The following is a 19,568-nucleotide window of genomic DNA, read 5'->3' as shown; positions in this document are numbered from 1 at the left end:
TCTCTGATAGTTTTCAGTTACACAAATATTACAAGTAAGATCCAAAATGTTACAAGTAAGATCAAATATCAGCTACTACAGCTACGAGCAGCTATAAAGGGTCCTTTATAACCCAACCCTGGCCACATTGGGGTATTACCATGGTGGGGTACTGTTACATAGGACAAGAACCTTACAAAATATAGATGTTTTTTGCCAGGCCTTGTGTGTGTATAGTTTCATGAGTTTTTGCCTCCGTTTAGACCCACAAAAATTCATCATTTCGCTTTGTAAATACTGCATCTCCACAGTGACTGTGTGATGGGGGGAAAAAAACTTTCTATAACTTTTTTATTTTAAACATCTTTAGATGTAATACCCAAAGTTTGAAGACAATTGGATACATGTCGTTTTATTATTATTTTTATTATTACATTCACACCAGTTTTACATCTGTGCCAACAGATCTTACAGAGTAAAAGCAACATATCTGGATAGGGAATATTCTTTTTTTTTTCCACATGTAGATCATACATATACCAAACTATAGTTATAACAGATCAAGCACCGCTTGTTCGGAAGCTAAATTTATCGGAAGCAGGTGCGACCACAGGAATTGGAGGTTTTAATTCACACTTATTATTAGATGAGACATTTGTGAAGTTTCTTTCTGATCAGATTAAACCATTTCTAGATATCAATAACACCCCAAATGTTTCTGTTTCTGTAATTTGGGAGGCACGTAAGGACTATTTACGGAGTCAAATTATTTCTTATACGGCAGCCAAAAGGAGAAAAACTGATGCAAAACTTTTAGACTTGGACCGGAGAATAGCAGACCTTGACAATACTTGGGCACAATCTCTATCTCCTGTTCTGTTGTGCAAGTACATTTTTACTCTTACAAGTACTACGCTTATTTTAACTACTACTTGAATATAACTTGAATTTCTAATTATTGGAGGCTGGAGGGGAGGGGAGTGCAGCACGCAGCTTTAGACTGCATGGATAGTGAAAAATGCGACCAGACATCATTGGGAACTTTGTGAACGACCGTTCGTTTTCGTCAGCCGACCTCTAACCCCACCCCCAAAATATTAATTGGCATGTCGCCACACGCCGTGCACAGTTCACACATTATCGAACAAGAAAAGTAATCGCTGAAAGCAGACATGCACTTGACATGTCATTCAAATATCCATGGTTCGACACAGCGACCAATACGGCCAACTTTAAAGTGTTGCTGATTAAAAATAAATAAATAAATCATCCGGGCGTACGGTGCGAGTGCATGTTTTAATTAGTGGTGCAATGGATAGAGCTGTGATACATTCGAATAAAGCGCGAGAACGAGTCAAGCATGTCGCCAGGTCATCATGCGCTGCGAAGGCCAACTTAAAAATAAAAGCCTATCAAATGATACACGGACGTCAATGCAATAGCCTTGGTAGGCTTTTAAGTTCTCTCTTACAGCGGTGGTGGCCAAATCTAGCAATAGCCAGATTGATCATTGTGATTCACTCAAGGGAGCTCTTTTAATACTCAATACCACAATATAAATCTGGGACTGCTCCACTGTGATTTGCTCGGGAAAGGCGGGACAATGGAGGTAACGTGGCTCAGTGGTAGAGAAGTCATCATGCAACCCAGAAATTGTGGGTTCGATCCTATGTCATTGTGACCATGTGAAAGTATCCTTGGGCAAGATACTGAACCCCCAGTTCCTCCTGATCCTGTGTCATCAGTAGGTGAATGAGTAGTCAAATGTAAAGCGCTTTGAGGGCCTTGTAAAGTGGAATAGCGCAATATAAATGAAGTACCATTTACAGTCATTCATTACATTACATTACATTCAGCAACTTGTGTCTTGTGCCTACCAAACTTTTGTTTTGACCAATCACAGCAACGGATGAAAATGTCATCGAAGGTAAATTAAAAAAAAAAAGCAAGAACATCTTTACCAGCTAAAAATGCATGAAGCACCTCTCGCTGTTCTTCATTTAACAAGGAAACTGACTGAGTAACTGTGTGCATGCATTCGCAAGTAAAACAAACAACAAAGAAAACTTTTCCGTCATAGCCTTCAATGACAACAAAAAGGACGAGAAGCGCACACACAGACTAGGAGAAAACTCAGTGGATCTAGTGAGCTAACAGCTGTCTTTACGGCGCGCTTTTTGTATTATTCCATTTCTTTTGGATGAATGGATGGATTGATGTGTTTGTGCTATCGGCATGAGATACCCGTTTAGAGCGAGACCTGCGTACGGAGTCTCACAAGCTCTCCTGTGCAGCCACAGTGGTGACGTAAAGAGACAGATGGTAGGCATTTGCAGTTTTCGTTGTCCTTAAAAAAAAAAAAAATTAAGTGCACATGTGCAGGTGCCAGCGTGACACTAACAACACGAGTAGTTGGGGTCTGTTTTAAAAATAGTTAACCATTGATGGGACACTGTGACTTGCTAAAAATTTAACATAAAAAGATTGTAAACATTTACTTATTGATTGATTGAAACTTAACATGGTACGTTTGTTAATGTACCAAATATTCTTTTTTTTCTTCCTTTTTGTTTTAAATCAAATTGATTGTGTTCAATGGGGGATCATGTTTTTATTTAACCAAATATTTTAAAAAAGGACATTTGATATCTGTAATTTTTTAATGTTTGCTAACTTATACCTTCAGAATGTAATATCTTAGAAACATATGAAAACAGTCAATAATTGTTTTTTATATATTCTGCTACATGAATATGTAACAAAAATTATTTTATTGTTATTATTAATGTTGTTCTTGAGTAAAAAAAACAGTGCATATCACTGACTTTTTTACATAATTTTTTGCCGCTTTATTTAATCCTCACCAGAAATTGGCTTTTGTGAACTGCTCCATGTACAGCTGCTCATCTGTGAAAGGAGCTAGGTGAACATCCCCAATGGTAGGGAACATTTTACCTAAAAACAAAAGCAACAAAGAAGAAATACACAAACATGTATAGTTCACAACAATTTCCCAAACTGATCATGTAAAATAAATCAGCTGACCAAATCTTAGTGTTTTACCATTAAAATCTAATTTACCGTTGGGTTTAAGGAACTTCTTGGCATGTAAGTAGCTTTCCAGCATCCGCTCATTGAAAAGCATATAGCCCATGGGCTCTGATATGATGATGTCCACTTGTTCAGGGAGTGTTACCTCCTCCACCTTTCCAGGTACAACAATCACATGCTCACCAAGACGGTTACTGTTCACCAGCACCTGCAGGGTAGCATACACTTTTGATGAAGCATGACTGATTGGTGAGATTGAGGTTTCAACCAAATTTTTCAGGTCGTTATTTACTGCTACTTTAAGTCATGTTTATATTATTAAATATGTACCTCAGCATGCTGAGCCATTGTGCTCGCTTCCACAGCATAGACCTTCTTTGCTCCTGCCTGGGCCGCAAAGAAAGACAGGATCCCAGAGCCACATCCAACATCTAGCACAATCTGGAGAAATAATGCAAGCCATCAACATAGAATAGTCGTCTGATTTTAAAACTGCATACAATGGATATAAAAAGTCTACACACCCCTGTTCAAGTGTCAGGCTTTTTACCATTTAAAATCATGACCTCGAGAGAAATCATTTTGAAACTTCCACTATTAACCAAATATATATGCCAAGCCTTTCCTCCTCTGTTGGCAATCTCTTCCAACTTGGCACCCACTTTCTCTTTTCCTCCTCATCTGACTTGTTCTGCTTCTTTTTTTCTTCCGTTGACTGGTTTCTTTTGTGGAGGCTCAGAAACTCCGGTCAGAAATCACCAAATGATCGAACACATCAAACTAAAACAAACTTGGAATGTGAAAAGCTGAGAACGGAAGGGGTCTCGCGAGACTCATGGCAAAATTATGGTTTGAGCAGTAATAACAAATATGGCGTTGGTGCCGTCTGATTTCGATTCAGTCACCAAATGAGCGTGTTTTTATAGCGTTTGTCACGAATTGGTGTGCAAGTGTATGGAATCTCTTCCATTCACGATCATTTTCAGGTCGCCATCCGGGCTGTAGATGAATGCATAGACATGCAGTCAAGCCCGAAATTATTCATACCCCTGGCAAATTTTGATTTAGTTACTTGTATTTAACCACCATTTTTTTTCCTGGATTGGAAATGACACAGGTGTTTCCCAGAAGATAATAGGATGTTGTACAAGAGGCATCACTGTGTAAAAAAATATTTCTCAGCTCTTATTTGCATTTGAACAAAAAGTGGGATGTCCAAAATTAATCATACCCTTTGCAAGCTATCGAAGTCTATGGGAAAATCCAAAGTTTTAAACTATTTCAAATAGTCCAAACTGTTCTAAAACATCATATTTATCCTGATTGATTGAGAATAGCTGTTAACGTCAATTCAAACTCAACAGGTGAAAAACAGCAGCTCTCTGCAGCAAGTTTGACTGTGGACAGTCATGGTCCAGGCCACAGGAGCACAGTGAGGGTCTGCATTTGCGCACTGTGGCTGCTCAGGAGTGTGGAAAGAGCAATAAGGCCAAGGCAATGTTTTCAAGTTCCAGAACTTCCAGTGGCTATTGTGCAAAGTATTTAAAAAGACATTCTGCACTGTGAAAAATGGACATGCCCGTAAGACAAAAGTGACACCTGTGCTGGCCCGGAGCATAGTGAGAGAAGTGATAAAGAATTCAAGGCCATATTGGTGAATGTGGCCTCTGCTGATGGCAATGTGTCAAGGCAGACCATCCAACACACACTGCACATTAATGAGCTCCACGGTCATGGACCAGGGAAGACGCAACTTCTTCAGAGAAAGCACTGAAAAGGCCGCTTGGTCTTTGTAAATGGTCATCTGGACAAAGTTGAATATTTCTGGTCTTATATTTTATGGTCAGATGAAACAAATTAAATTGTTGGGCCACAATGATGCATCTTTTATTTGGCGATGAAAAGGGGGAAGCCTTCAAGCCGAAGAACACCATCCACACTGTCAAACATGGTGGTGGGAACCTATTACTTTGTGGGTGTTTTTCAGCCCCTGAACCCGGGTTCAGTTTCAATAGGAAATCACCAAATGCCACCTATGTACAAAATGCTATTACAACAGACATAACTACATTATTCTCTGCCTTAAGTTTCCCACTGTGGTAATGACATAATTTAAACAAGAAAATATAACAAGGAGCAACAATAAAATAACCAAACTTTGGCTAATGATGTCTCTAAAGATGAATTGCAAGCTCAATGTGATCATCAATGTTGAGGTTGATTTAATCTGTTGAGAGGTCAAAAATTCTTAACTTTTCAAGGTTTCAAATCTCAGATGATATCCTTAACAACCTGTCAAATTAATGTCAGTCGTCTTTCGAGCCGTCAATACGCATTGTGATGTATGACGCTTCAACTGTCATCGGTCATGTGACATTTGCAGAACATTACAAGCTCCGGAGAACCATTTCGAAGGAGTGTGATTTAGGAAGTCGGAAACGAGCTTTGAGGTATTGGTTTCATTTGACCTTCACTACTTGCTGTTGAACTGTACAGACTAGAGGTAGCAATAGTGTTTAGAATCCATTAGCCAAATCTAAGCAGGCCTAATAAAACACTGGGGAAAACACTGTATTTATTCAAAAACTCAATCTCGCGCTCAAAGAAATTATTATTGTGTATGCACATTTTGGGGCACAAATTGGTGGACACGCACGGTTAGTGAACAATGCCCATTGAGCATGCAGAGAAGCGTCTTGCGGCCAGACAATAAGTAGAACAGCTGATATTTTTTTAAATGAATATGTAAGCCTTTGGCAAAATTATTTACTGTTACATACAGTTGTTCTTTAATGTGAAAATATACAAATACTTACTACAGTACTCCCTCATTTATCGTGGGGGTTCGGTTCCAGAAACTACCCACAAAAGGTGAAAATCCGTGAGAGTTTGACTTTTTTTGGTTATGTTTTTTGTTTTATTTCGTTTTTAATAGGATTTATGCCTCTATTAAGCAATTATGAACCACCCCGCATGGTTCCCTCCCCTCTAAACATTTGCTACATTTTACACTTACATTAAATAATAATAATAATAAAGTTACATGAATTATGACTAGGCTTTACACGATTAGGATTTTTTGAGCCGATCACAATCGCTGATCAGCATGTTTAAAAAAAAAAAAACACGATTTCCGATCACCGTTCCGATCATAAGATGGCACAATATGCCTATTTGAATAACTTGTTTATTTACAGTTAAATATATATAATTAAAAAAATGTTTTATGCGTTGAGGATTTTTTGGGTCAATCAGCAAGTTTGGCTGTTTGTCCTCTCATTACACGAGACAATACATACTACATCACTTGTTCTGCATGACGTAGTCGCCCCCGCCACCTATCGGCTCATTCTTGTACACGCCTCCTTAAACGGCTTCTTAGCTAGTTGCTGCTCTCAATCACAGCCAGACCACGCCCAACTCTCCCCTTTCGCAACTCAACGGTCCTCCAGTCCCCTTGGAATGCCAATTTCAAATTTTAGTCTGACTTCCTGTTGAGTTCTATTTTAATTACTCAGTAATCGCGTCGAGAGAATAGCTCAATTCAATATTCGTAATGATGGTACTTCATCTGGTATCCTCGCAAAAGTTTTGTGCATGTGTGTTTCTTTGTTGGTTGTAACAACACACCAATCTGCTAGTTGCATCTGTGATTGGAATGAATGTGCGTGGCCGGAAGTTAACGTTACTTATGGAAATATTAAAGAGATGTTAAATTTAAATAAATAACACACATACTTTTATTTGACGTAAATAAAATGGTTTTACAATACACTTTACACAAGGCTATTACTTTGTGATTGGATGGTCGAGTGCGTGAAGGCGGAACTTCCGCCTCTCAGCGCAAAGCCTTTCCGCAACCGCTCTCGGACGCGAGGACGCTAAATTAGATGAGCTTTTGGGCGCCCATATACACTAGCACAGAATAACTTCGGAGTGAACGAGGTTGCTTTTGCTGTAACTTCCTATTTCGCGGATCTATGACGTCATTGATAGATCGGGCAAATTATGACATTACAGGCGATCACCGGCGATCATGCAAAAAATGCCAATTATCAGCCGAACACGATCAAGCCGATCAGATCGGCGCAAGGCTCTACACGAACTTAGGAGATACAGCATGATCGTATTTACTGATGTATATGTCTCAATTTGCATAGCGTAGTTTCAGATGACGTAAAGATTGACAGCGACTTAATATATAGCTGCAAAATATTATACTGTAACAAGATTTGTCTGCAATAAAACAGGTCATTTATTTTATATTACTTTGTAAGAAGTAGGGGGGGAAAGGCTTTGCTTTTGAGAACATTAGTTTGTTCAATGCAGACGGGCCAGCTCTTACTGCAAGGCCTCCAAACCCTCTTCCCCTTGGTAAAGCCAAACCTTAACAGCCTGTCTCGCATCATGATCAGTCAAATCAGGCCCAGCGTTTCCGTTATATCCATTCAGCAGCGGCACTGCCCCGCTCCTAAATCTGACTGGCCACTCCTTCGAGCCAGCAAAAAAAAAAAAAAAGTGTGTCTTCTGTGTACACCGAGTTCCGGAGACGTTATCCTTCCAGTCAAACACCGGGGCAAATTTTGCTGTGCCGCGCGTTTCTGACTGGTGGGCGGGCTTAACGCTCCTGGTTGGCTGCTTCCTGCGGCCACTGTGAATGGCTGTGTATGACGTGCGGCCATGCAACCAGGGAGTAAAGGCGGAAGAGATAGAGTTGATACTGTATGTACTCGAATGTGGAGATTAAACAAGAAAGTGAATAAAAAGAGATAAAATAAAACAAGACTGCAATGTGACCTCCTGTCACTTCGTCCCAGTTTGGACCCCACCTTTTGGCGTCGAGCAGTGGGCGCGATATGCGGAGACGACTCGTACTCCGGTGTCGTGACAAAACAGCATCGGCCCGAGACCAAGCAAAGAACGGATAACAATATACTGCCGGTATTTGTAAAACAACATCAGATTAGCCAAGGAAAATAGCATCAGCGAAGACACATGCTTACGAGTAGGGGTGGGGGAAATTTCTGATTCCTAGATGCATCGCGATTCAGACATGGACGAGTCTGAATTGAGCCACAAACGTCCACATTTCGATTATTAAAAAATGTTAATAAGGGTACACAGAAGGTTAAAAATATTGCCGAACTCAGAAGCGCTGTACCGTCATCACCGGGATACTTTGGGAAACAAACGCGCCGCACGCAGATGAAAACAAACGGATGATGCCAACCTTGCCGTGAGATCCAAAAAGCTGCTTCTAATTTAAAAGCATGTTCACGTGACGGCAACAAAATCAGTCCACATTCACTATGATGGCAGAGAAAAAACCTTCTCGATCATGTAAGTAGCATGTATGGCAGCATTTTGGCAACAGTGCGCAGCCGCTGTGACTTGTCAAGAAAGCTACAAACATTCAATAAAGTAACATTCCGCCTGAACAAAGGCTAACTTAAAAATAAAGCTCAAGAAAGAATTAATTGATGCCATACAATATAGCCTTAGTACGCTTTTATTTTGAAGATGGCCTGCATGGTGGCGTGACCGGCTGACGACAAGCTTGACTTGTCTTATACATATTTTGGCTTGCCTTTCATAATTTTTCATGCCATTACATGCCAGCATCAACACATCGCCATCCCGAAATCATATCAATTGCTAATTTAGGGCGCTAAGAAACCTCTAGTTTATTACACCGTCAATGTGTGATTCGGCATAAGTCTCCGGTGTTAGCGGCTAGTTGCTAGCTGCTAGCAGTGAGTGCACAGCTGTCTGCTTTTAATGTACTGGTAGTCAGACAACTGTGGCTTTGTTTTCTTTCTTTGCCTCTTTTTCAAAGATGTGAACATAGGCTAGTTTGTCATTCACTCTCCATGTAGAAGCAGTATGTGCCTTAAATTGCAGTTTGAGGTATTTTTCTTTCTTAACTCTTTTACTGCCAAAGACGTTAAATGACGTTCTGCAAAAACCTACGGAGGAGCGCCAAAGACATTAAAAGACGCCCACCCATTTTTTAATTTTTTTTTATTTGAAACGGGTGGAGTAAAGCCTTGGCCAGCTGTGGTGAAAGTTTCAAGCAGGTCTAGTGAGCCTAATGACTATTTTTGGCCACTAGAGGGCAGCGATGACTCTTTTGACAAGATTTGGTAGGCGTCAGTAGAAGACGTGAGGCGGAGCAAGAGGGGACAATGGCTGGGGAAGGGAAGAGAACATGGTGACCGGTTTGCAAGCAGCTCACGCTCGAGCATTTTTTTTCAAAGACGAAAAGCATCGACCAACGCTAAAGAGCACATTGATGACGATGATGATCATCATCGATGATGATGATGGTGACTCCGAGGTTGACGCCGAAGTTGGAAGCGCTGACGCGGCGGCTATGACGACGTCATAAAGGTTCACGAGCTAGCAATGCTAACACCGGAAAACGCGGAGCACAACCGAGCACGCTCAGGCGGACGTTCAATCGGACGATGAAGAGTGCCCCGAGTCCAATGCATAATCATCGGAGTAGTGGGTACAGTCTGCTACTTGCTATTCCCCGGAAAAAAAGGCCGTCAAGAAAGTGTAACGTCTGCACGCGAAACGGACAATCGAAGTGAAACGTATCTGTTGTGCAAATCCTGCTCCCTCTCCTTGCACGCAGGGCAGTGTTGGACATATTTGACCATTTGAGTTGAATCTTGTTATTTAATGGGAACAAGTGTTTTATGAAATGAAAGGAAGACAAAGTTCTATTTATCTTTTTTTTTGCTGATCCGTGATTCAAATCTGTGATCTAATCCAAACCCTTGAGTTGTTTTATCCATTGCACTTTGCTGATCCCAAAAATTATCTGATCTGTGATTCAAATCCCTGATCTGATCCGAACCGTGAGTTTCTTTATCCATTGCACCAAGTGATTAATACTTACTGAGATGAATAGAAATGTGTGTTTCTCAATTAAATGAATTAAAATTGGATCAATAATCGTTTCATAATCGAATTGTAGCCCCTGAATCGTAATCGAATCGTGAGGTACGATATACTTTTTATTTTCCCCGTGGGGAACTTTTTCCTGGACTCCGTCCAGCTGCAAAGGTGTCCAAAGATTCCCACCCCTATTTACGAGGCACAATTTAAACTGCAAACTATCAGTTATGCGGTTGTACATGGAGGCGCAAGATAATTCCACATCGGTGAGGAAGCAAGAAAACGAACTCGGAGCATGTCATCATTCCGGGAGGATTAACGAAGGCATTGGCATAAACTGGGCGTTTAAATTGAAGTTCCGAGGAGCGTTTGTGCGCTGGATGAGAGACGCCAAATACACTTTCACCAAACTGGGAGGCAGGGTCAGGCGAGTACAGGTAGTCCTTTAGTTACGAACAGCCAAGTTACGAACATTCGCAGATACGAACAAAGGCGGACTGATGTCTATAAAAGCTGTATTTTGCGTGCAAAATAATATCTAAGTGTGCGCTACATCATACATTATGGTACAGTATTGTACTGTAGTGCCCCTCTCTGCCACAACCCCGCCGAGCAGCACCGCAAAATTTGCACATTTCAGCTACCTCTCTGTCCGGCGATGAACAACACAGCCTGCCTGGAGCCACGGTCAGTGGCCAGTTGGCCACGCCGCACGCAATCTTCATGCACTCGCTATTGGCGCCACACTGTGAGTACATTTCAGAGGCTCTCCTGGAGGATATTCATGAAAAGCAGCCCTCAGTTGTCTTCTTTATCGGCGTAGTAGCAAAACGCACAATATCTCTTCAGCTTCAGCTGACTCGGCGGTCTCGTCATACAAGCCAATGACAATCGTGGACTTCACGGACAGTCGGAAAACATAGTTACCTGAGAAAGTTACACCCAATACGTAAATGCCTTCCACTTCAGCAGCCTCACATGAAGTCAACTCAGTAACTCCTCCACCAGATAATGCATGATGAATGGATAGATGATATAATTAAATGTATGGTTGTTCCGATACCGATATTGGCAGAGGCCCCGATACTGCACAAAAACAGTGGTATCGGCTAGTACTAACAAGTAACATGACGACACTAATATTTCCGACGCCAATATAGGACTTTGGATGCAGAATGTTGTGTTTTACTTGTGCACAACATTCACTGATGTGTGACGTGTTCACTGCATGCCAAGCTAGGATATTCTATTGGCCCTTGAATGCTCTGAACCAATGGTGGGGCAGCTTTTTCATGTTGAAAAAAAAAAACAACAACCCAGGTATCGGAACAGTGTCGGCATTGGCCGATACTGCAAAACTGGGTATCGGAATCGGTATCGGGGGCCAAAAAAACGTATCGGAAAAACACTAATTAAATGTTATGTTTTTTTATTTACATTTATGTACTATATAGAATGTATAGTTTAATTTGTTAAAAAAATTAACGTTTTTTTTTATTACTTTTTTGGGGAGGATCAAATTTAATTTTGAAACAAAATTTTATGTGATTCAATTTACAAACAAATTGGACTTACAAACAACCTCTAAGAACCCATTGTGTTTGTAAGTTGAGGACTACCTGTATTTCTATTTTGACGCGTCTCAAAAACCACCTCATGAAAGCGTAAAAACTTTTTTGCGATATCTCGTGTTTCCATTACCAGCTTGCTTTTGCGCAACTTCCCTTTGGCGCAAAACTGAGGGTAATGGAATATTTATTTATAAAACCTACATTGTTTATATATTTGCAATTATTAACGGTTAATGCATTGTTGTGTCGGCCGTGGCTCACTTCACACACATTGCCTCCATTGCTAATCACACTGATATATGGAAGGTGCGAATGTTTGGTGATGGTCGTAGTTTTGTTTGTATTTGCTAAGTAAATTGCTTTATGTCCTTTAAGCAGTTATATTACAATTAGACCTCACAAGGTAAAAAATACCTGGCCTGTTTTTGTTTCCATTTCATTCCATTACGGTTGCCATATTTGCACTTTGTTTACATTTCAATTGTGGAAAAAAAGTGGCTTAAATATCGTGCTGCAATAAAAGTTCTATTATTCCAAAGCACCAATCAAAAATCTATTGTTCAGCAATTATTACCAATATCGTCAAAAATATCGTCACCGCAAATTTCTTTGAAATATCGTGATATTTTTACGCCATATCACTCACCCCTAGAGGCTAGTTGCTAACGCCGGAGACTTGTGTTATATCATACAATGGACAGGCTAATTAACTTTCTTAGCGTCCTTATTGGCAATTAAATGCAATTTCGAGGTGGCATTCTGTTGAAAGAGTCAAGATAGCCGCCTTGAGCCACAACACCTTCCACATGCTGCGTGGGTCAATTTCAAAATAAAATTAAGGCAATTACATTGATGTCAAAGTATTACTTGGAAAGCTTTTATTTTGAAAGTGGCCTCTGCATTGCGTTCCGCCGACTATGACAACCCGAACCGTGGCGCCTGATGTATACAGATCACGGCTCAAAGATGAACCGTTGCAGCACTACACACACACTACTACGTTGCAACGCATGCACTCTCAACTTTCACCAGGAAAGGCTGTACAGTTGGCCGCATTTGCGGGTGAATTGGTCGCAGTGTCGAAACATGCCGGTGTAAAGTCTAATGACATTATTAAAAATTATTTAAAACATCCCAGGTGCCTTCGAGCAGTAGGCTCCAGCGCCGCCCCGCGACCCTCGTGAGGAAAAGCGGTTAACTCTTTGACTGCCAAAAACGTTAAATAACGTTTAGTAAAATCCTACGGAGGAGCGCCACAGACATTAACTCTTTCACTGCCACTGACGTTTAAAGACGTCAAGTAAAAACCTACGGAGGGCTGCCAATGACGTCAAAAGAGGAGCTCACGCCCGAGCCGTTTTTTTCAAAGACCAAAAGCATCGACCAACGCTAAAAGAGCACATTGATGACATCAATGATGATGATGATGATGATGGTGACTCCGTGGATGGAAAGCATTGACGCGGCAGTAGAATACGTTAGGCGGGCGGAGCTAGATGGTCGAGGAGGCGAGCGGTTGCAAGCAGCGAGCGGTTGCAAGCAGCGAGCGGTTGCAAGCAGCTCTACACTTACAAGACGAAAGGCATCGACCAACGCTAAAAGAGCACATTGATGACGACGATGATCATCATCGATGATGATGAAGGTGAATCCGAGCTTGACGGCGAAATTGGAACCGCTGATGCGGCGGCTATGACGGCGTCGTAACGCAGAGCACAACCGAGCAGGCACATGCGGACGTTCGATCGGACGACGAAGAGTGCCCCGAGTCCAATGCATATTCATCGGAGGAGTGTGTACAGTCTGCTACTTGCTATTTATTCCCCGGAAAAAAAGGCAGTCAAGAAAGTGTAACGTTTGCACGCGAAACGGACAAAGTGAAAGTAAACTGTTGTGCGAGTCCAGCGGCGTCTCCTTGCACACAGGAGAGCGTTACAAAAAGAAAAACTGTATTTGAAACATCCACATAATTGTAAGTAGTACCACAGTTGCACACATTTGTAAATAGTTTGCGAAATTGTTTTGTCAAATTGTTACACTGTTGAATGGAAATAAACGTATTTTGCCATCAAAAAACACTTTTTCATTGTTGGTGAAAGCGTTTTACAGAAGTAAAGCACTATTTAGGTGTTTGTGGCATCATTCATGGACAAAAAGAAGTGTAGAATTCACTAGAGTGCATGAAATAACCGTTTCACAAAAAGCTTGTTTTCTCCGCTTTTTGTTTCAAAACAGAGAATTTCGGTGAAAGTAACCATTTTCTATTGTTGATTACTGAAGAACGGAATAAGGTAGAAACAAACTTTTTTTCTGATGAAAGATGAGAGTCCAATTTTTCATTTGGTAGTATGTGTGTTTCCATAGACCAAACACAACATTTTCTGTGGACCTTGAAAGATCAGTCAAAATGCTTAAATCGGCTGGCACTGGGGAGAACCCGTTTCTGAAAACGTCTGGCAGTGAAAGAGTTAAAAGACGTTCACCAAGTTTTTTTTTTTTTGGGGGGGGAAACGGTTGGAGGACAGCCTTGGCCAGCTGTGCTGAAAGTATCAAGCAGATCTAGTTAGTATAATGCCTATTTTTGGCCCCTAGATGGCAGCGATGACAAGATTGGGTAGGCGTCAGTAGAAGACGTGAGGCGGAGCTAGAGTGTTGACGGGACAATGGCTGAGGAAGCCATAATGGCGACCGGTTGCAAGCAGCTCACGCATGAACATTTTTTTCAAAGACGAAAAGCATCGACCAATGCTAAAGAGCACATTGATGACGACGATGATGATGGTGACTCCGAGGTTGACGCCGAAGTTGGAAGCGTTGACGCGGCGGCTATGATCACGTCATAAAGCCTCACCGGCTAGCGATGCTAACGCCGGAAAACGCGGAGCACAACCGAGCACTTCTGCTCAGGCGGACGTTCAATCGGACGACGAAGAGTGCCCCGAGTCCAATGCATATTCATCGGAGGAGTGGGTACAGTCTGATCACGGTGAAGACACTGGTTATGGACTACGATGCCACCATGAATGGAGTGGATAAGATGGATCAACCACCCGGTATAGGAACTGAAGGACAATGAGGAAGCCAGACGTAACACCACCGTAACGTCACCGTATCATGATCCTGAGAGTAGACTTGATGGCAACATGGCCAAACACACACTGCAGTATATACTTGCTATTCCCCGGAAAAAAAGGCCGGCAAGAAAGTGTATCGTCTGCACGCGAAGGAGCCATCGCAGTGAAACTAATCTGTTGTGCAAATCCTGCTGCGTCCACTTGCACGCATGGGAGTGTTACAAAAAGAAAAACTGTATTTGAAACATCCACACAATTGTAAATAGTACAACGGTTACACACATTTGTAAATAGATGCCAAATTGTTTTGTCAAATTGTTACACTGTTGAATGTAAATAAACATATTTTGCTATCAAAAAACACTTTTTCATTGTTGGTGGTAGTGTTTTACAGAAGTAAAGCACTGTTTAGGTGTTTGTGGCATCATTCATGGAAAAAAAAAAGTGTCAAATTCACTAGAGTGCATGAAATAACATCGTTTCACAAAAAGCTCTTTTTCTCCGCTTTTTGTTTCAAAACAGAGCATTTCGGTGAAACTAACCATTTCCTATTGTTGATTACTGAAGAACGGAATAAGGTAGAAACAAACTTTTTTTCTGATGAAAGATGAGAGTTCAATCTTTCATTTGATAGTATGTGTGTTTCCATAGTCCAAACAACATTTTCTGTGGGCCTTGAAAGATCAGTCAAGATGCTTAAATCGGCTGGCACTGGCGACATCCCGTTTCTGAAAACGTCTGGCAGTCAAAGAGTTAATGTTCAAAATTTCTTTGCAAATCTATTTTGTCCGCCTCCAGAATTCACTAGAGTGCATGAAATAACCGTTTCACAAAAAGCTTGATTTCTCCGTTTTTTGTTTCAAAACAGAGCATTTGGGTGAAACTAACCATTTTCTATTGTTGATTACTGAAAATTTTCTGTGGACCTTGAAAGATCAGTCAAAATGCTTAAATCGGCTGGCACTGACAGCATCCCTTTTCTGAAAACGTCTGGCAGTCAAAGAGTTAAGAAAATGGATGGGTGGATGGATTTTTAAAACATTTCATTACCTTGTCCTTGAAGTCGACGTGGTTCTGCAAAATGGCCCGTTGGTAGGTCCCTGTGCGCACATAGTCCTGCATCATATTTTGTTGTTGTGAGAGGTAGCCATAAAACTGCAAGAATAAAAAAAGAAAAAGAAAAAATACTATTCATTATTGTTCAAGCAAAAATGGATAAAACTAGAGTAACAAGAAGCTAAGAAGGGTCCTCGCAGCCCTGATCTGGGATAGTAGCACATTCGGGTTGAGGAATTTCAGAGCGACTGTAGAAATTCTTCTTCTTCTTCTTTGAAATGAATCACATTTTTGGGGACCTAAACATGTACGAAAATTCACCAAACTTTTCACACGAGTTGGGCCTGATAAAAAAAAAAAAAAATCAAAGTTATTATAAACGATAAACACTAAATGGCTCTGTAAGTGCACCCTAATGAAACCATATCCCGGCACGTTTGGCTTGGGGCTACAAAAATTGGCAGGCACATGTAAGCGCCCCAAGACGCACAAAAAAGTAAATTGTGACTATTTCTAAAATGTACAGGGAGTGAGATGTGAATTTTTGAGTGTCCAATTTTGGCCTATTTTTGCACATTTACAAGTGTCATACTTTTGCCCCCTTGACCTAGACGATTTATCCGATTGACTCCAAATTTGGGCTGTACCATCTAAAGACCTGGGACAACTGGAAGGAAAAATTCTTGTAGCATCAAATTCTGCCTTTCATATTTGCTTCGCCACAAAGGAGGAAATAATTCATAACTCTTAGGGTGGTGCCAACAAAGGTGCTCTGAAGCTGAAAATAAAAAGGGCCCTCTCCAGCCAGCAGATCGACTCCCGAAGGATTGCGTCCGCAATCAGAGCCATGAAGGTTCTTCCCATCTTGATGAACTCTCCCCTGAACTTTTTTTCCATCATACAACTGTAAGTTGTTGCTTGAAATAAATTAAAATGAAATGAAATGCTGGCAGTAAGTCGGATTTGTTTCCAGTGAGGGTTGGACTCCGCCAAGTTTGCCCTTTGTCACCGATTATGTTCAAAATTTTATGGATAGAATTTCTAGGCGCAGTCGAGGCGTTGAAGGGGTCCGTCCGGCTTGGTGGCCTCAACATTACATCTCTGCTTTTTGCAAATTATGTGGTGCTGTTGGCTTCTTCAAGCCGTGATCTCCAACTCTCGCTGGAGATTCACAGCAGAGTATGAAACGGTTAGAATGAAAATCAGCACCTTCAAATCCGAGACAATGGTCCTCAGTCGGAAAAGGGTTGAGTGCCCTTCAGGTCGGGGATGAGATCCTGCCCCAAGTGGAGGAGTTGAAGTATTTGTGGGTCTTGTTCAAGAGTGAGGGCAAAATGGAGCGAGAGATCGACAAGCTGATCGGTGCAGCGTCGGCAGTGATGCGGATTCTGCATCGTCCGTTGTGGTGAAGGAGGTTAGTCGAAAAGCAAAGCTCTCGATTTACGGGTCAATCTACGTTCCTTCCCTCAACCTATGGTCACGCACTGTGGGTCATGACCAAAAGAACAAGATCCCAGATACAAGCGGCCGAAACACAGGGTGTGCCTTAGAGATAGGGTGAGAAGTTCTAGGGTGCGCGCTCCTCGTTCGCCACGTCGCCAATGACAAGGTGAAATGGGGAGTGGCGAGGTAAATATTCCCCACGCTCCCCACATTGGCACGGACAATTTTGTCAAAATTGCACTGAGTGTCCGTACGCAAAAAAAATTTATTTCAAAAATGGCAGTGTGAAAATTTATCCCACAATCCTCGATGTGGCCAGTGACGCACACGATTGGTTACAGTATAATCAACATTGGTCCAAGGCCAATGACAGCATTATTTAAATTTGCTGGTAGCAGCATGCATTAGTAACATTAACAAGCCATGCTGCTACCGAGCATTAGCAACCGGATCGCGGACCGTGTAATGTGCACAAAAGTAGACAAACATCACAGGTAGGGTTGGGTGGGTTACTTTTAAAATGTATTCTGTTACAGTTACAAGTTATCTGCTAAATATGTAGTTAGTAACATAATCCAAGTACCATAATATTAAAGTAATGTAACTAGATTACTTTGGATTACTCCAATACCGAGTATGCTCATGAAGACAAAATAAATATCGCCACAATATATATTCTATACAATGTGCCCCTGCTATTTGTGGGTGATAGGGACCCGGGCAACCTACAAATAGCCCAAAATTCTTGTGTAATTAAAACGCATGTAGGCTATAGATTGATAGATTGATTGATTGAAGCCCACATGCTGTTTACAAACTGTCACTGAAAGCAACCACACATCACCGTTTAGACAGACAAACAGACAGATAGATACAGTCATCCAATTAGGATAACGATGCGTGAAGATGCGTGATCTCTCTCTCTTTGAAAAGTGTACCTGTAATCTAATATGTTTTTTTCCTGTAACTGTAACAGAATACAGTTACATTTTTGGGGGGAATCTGATTACATAACGGCGGTACATGTATTTCGTTACTCCCCAAGCCTGATCACAGGTACGTGGACTGTGTTTCATAGCCCGTTTCATTTTATTGTAAGAGGATTTATTTTCACATTGTATTTGTGGGGATCTATTTTGTTTCTGGTATGGGGGAACAGAATGATTGCAAATGAGCGCCATTGGCGGAAGGATACATGAAAAGGAGGAGGAAGCAATTATTGTGAGTTGTTGTGACTGGAAAGCGACTCAAAGTTGTGCTGGAGGTATCCCCTCCCCGATTATTCATGCACTCACACATTCACACCGTGGTGGCACTGAGCTCCTTAAGTAGCCACAGCTGCCCTGGAGCAGGCAGACGGAAGTGTAGCTGCCAGTGTGCGCCTACGACCACCACCAAACATTCACACCTTCCATACACCAGTGTGAGTAGCACTGGAGGCAATGTGTGTTAAGTGCCTTGCCCAAGGACAGGACGACACATGACTTGGGGAGAGCGGGAATCAAACAGCCGACCTTCTGGTTACTGTACAACCGCCTCTACACCCTGAGCCACGGCAGTCACAAAGTGCGCACATTTGCCCATATAAACTCTGCACTGATTTACCTAACGTAATTGATTGTCGTCTTCAGTTGCAGTTGAATGTAATAATGCAGTAATTGTGACAAAATGTTACTGTGTTTATTAATAACATTTAATGTGCAAAATATAGGGGTATACAGACACAAAAAAAATGCCACTCTCCAAGTTCCACCATTTGGATCAGCATCTTAATACAGTAGCATAGTGGACCCAAGACAAAGTGTTCTTAAAAATGAGGTAAAGGTTTTATTCCTAAAATACACTTGCATTTATTGTAGCTAGGCCACTGCAACATTATGCACAGTTCAAACACTGTACTGTACTTGAATGTAGGAAAATAAAACTTAAGTGTCCTTAAGTAATGATTACATTCAAATGTATTAAAAATATTGGATGAAAATCATATTCCAAAATAAATGATTTTAAAAAATCCTAAACATTAAATAACCTTGTAAAAAGCATGTGTTTTTTTGTAAATACATTAAATATTTTGGAAGGAAAAAAACATGCAAAGACTGAGATCAGTTTAGTGCAGAATTACTGAGGTATTTCGGGAAACTGGTTCACCCTCTCAATTGTCTCAAAATTTTTACTTTTTTTTTGCGTGGGGCTTAGACGTTGACGAGCTGATGTAACCAAAGAACAGTATATAAGTGCCCTCATTTCTTTTATCTGTGGCAATTTGGCGCAGTTGCCACTTTTATTTATAAGAACTTCAATGTGCAGTTAGCCATCAAGGTATGCCTAGAACCCCCCCCCAAAAATCCATCTTCACATTAGTGTTGTGTGTTTGTTAGTTGGGCAACAATGCCTCTGCCGTGTGCATGCATAACTGGTGCACGTAGTGAGAATGCGGCAAAATAGGCGGCACTGCCGCCACATAAACATGTAATGTCGTGGCTAGCTA

The 19,568-nt window shown here is 41.3% G+C and overlaps 1 protein-coding gene across 5 annotated transcripts in view; it reads right to left on the bottom strand.

The window, feature by feature from the left end:
* Nucleotides 1-19,568, bottom strand: part of carm1 (coactivator-associated arginine methyltransferase 1) — a 139,978-nt gene that overhangs the window by 100,091 nt on the left and 20,319 nt on the right. For all 5 annotated transcript variants that reach the window (XM_077556213.1, XM_077556214.1, XM_077556215.1 and 2 more), the window contains exons 4-7: nucleotides 15,632-15,736; nucleotides 3,361-3,471; nucleotides 3,061-3,238; nucleotides 2,844-2,934 (exon numbers count right to left, since the gene is read on the bottom strand). In XM_077556213.1, the coding sequence (XP_077412339.1) occupies nucleotides 2,844-2,934; nucleotides 3,061-3,238; nucleotides 3,361-3,471; nucleotides 15,632-15,736 (485 nt within the window). The remainder of the gene's footprint in view (nucleotides 1-2,843; nucleotides 2,935-3,060; nucleotides 3,239-3,360; nucleotides 3,472-15,631; nucleotides 15,737-19,568) is intronic.

The sequence above is a fragment of the Vanacampus margaritifer genome, chromosome 2, assembly GCF_051991255.1.
Source record: "Vanacampus margaritifer isolate UIUO_Vmar chromosome 2, RoL_Vmar_1.0, whole genome shotgun sequence".
Taxonomy (NCBI): domain Eukaryota; kingdom Metazoa; phylum Chordata; class Actinopteri; order Syngnathiformes; family Syngnathidae; genus Vanacampus; species Vanacampus margaritifer.
This window is presented reverse-complemented; position numbering and strand designations above follow the sequence as displayed.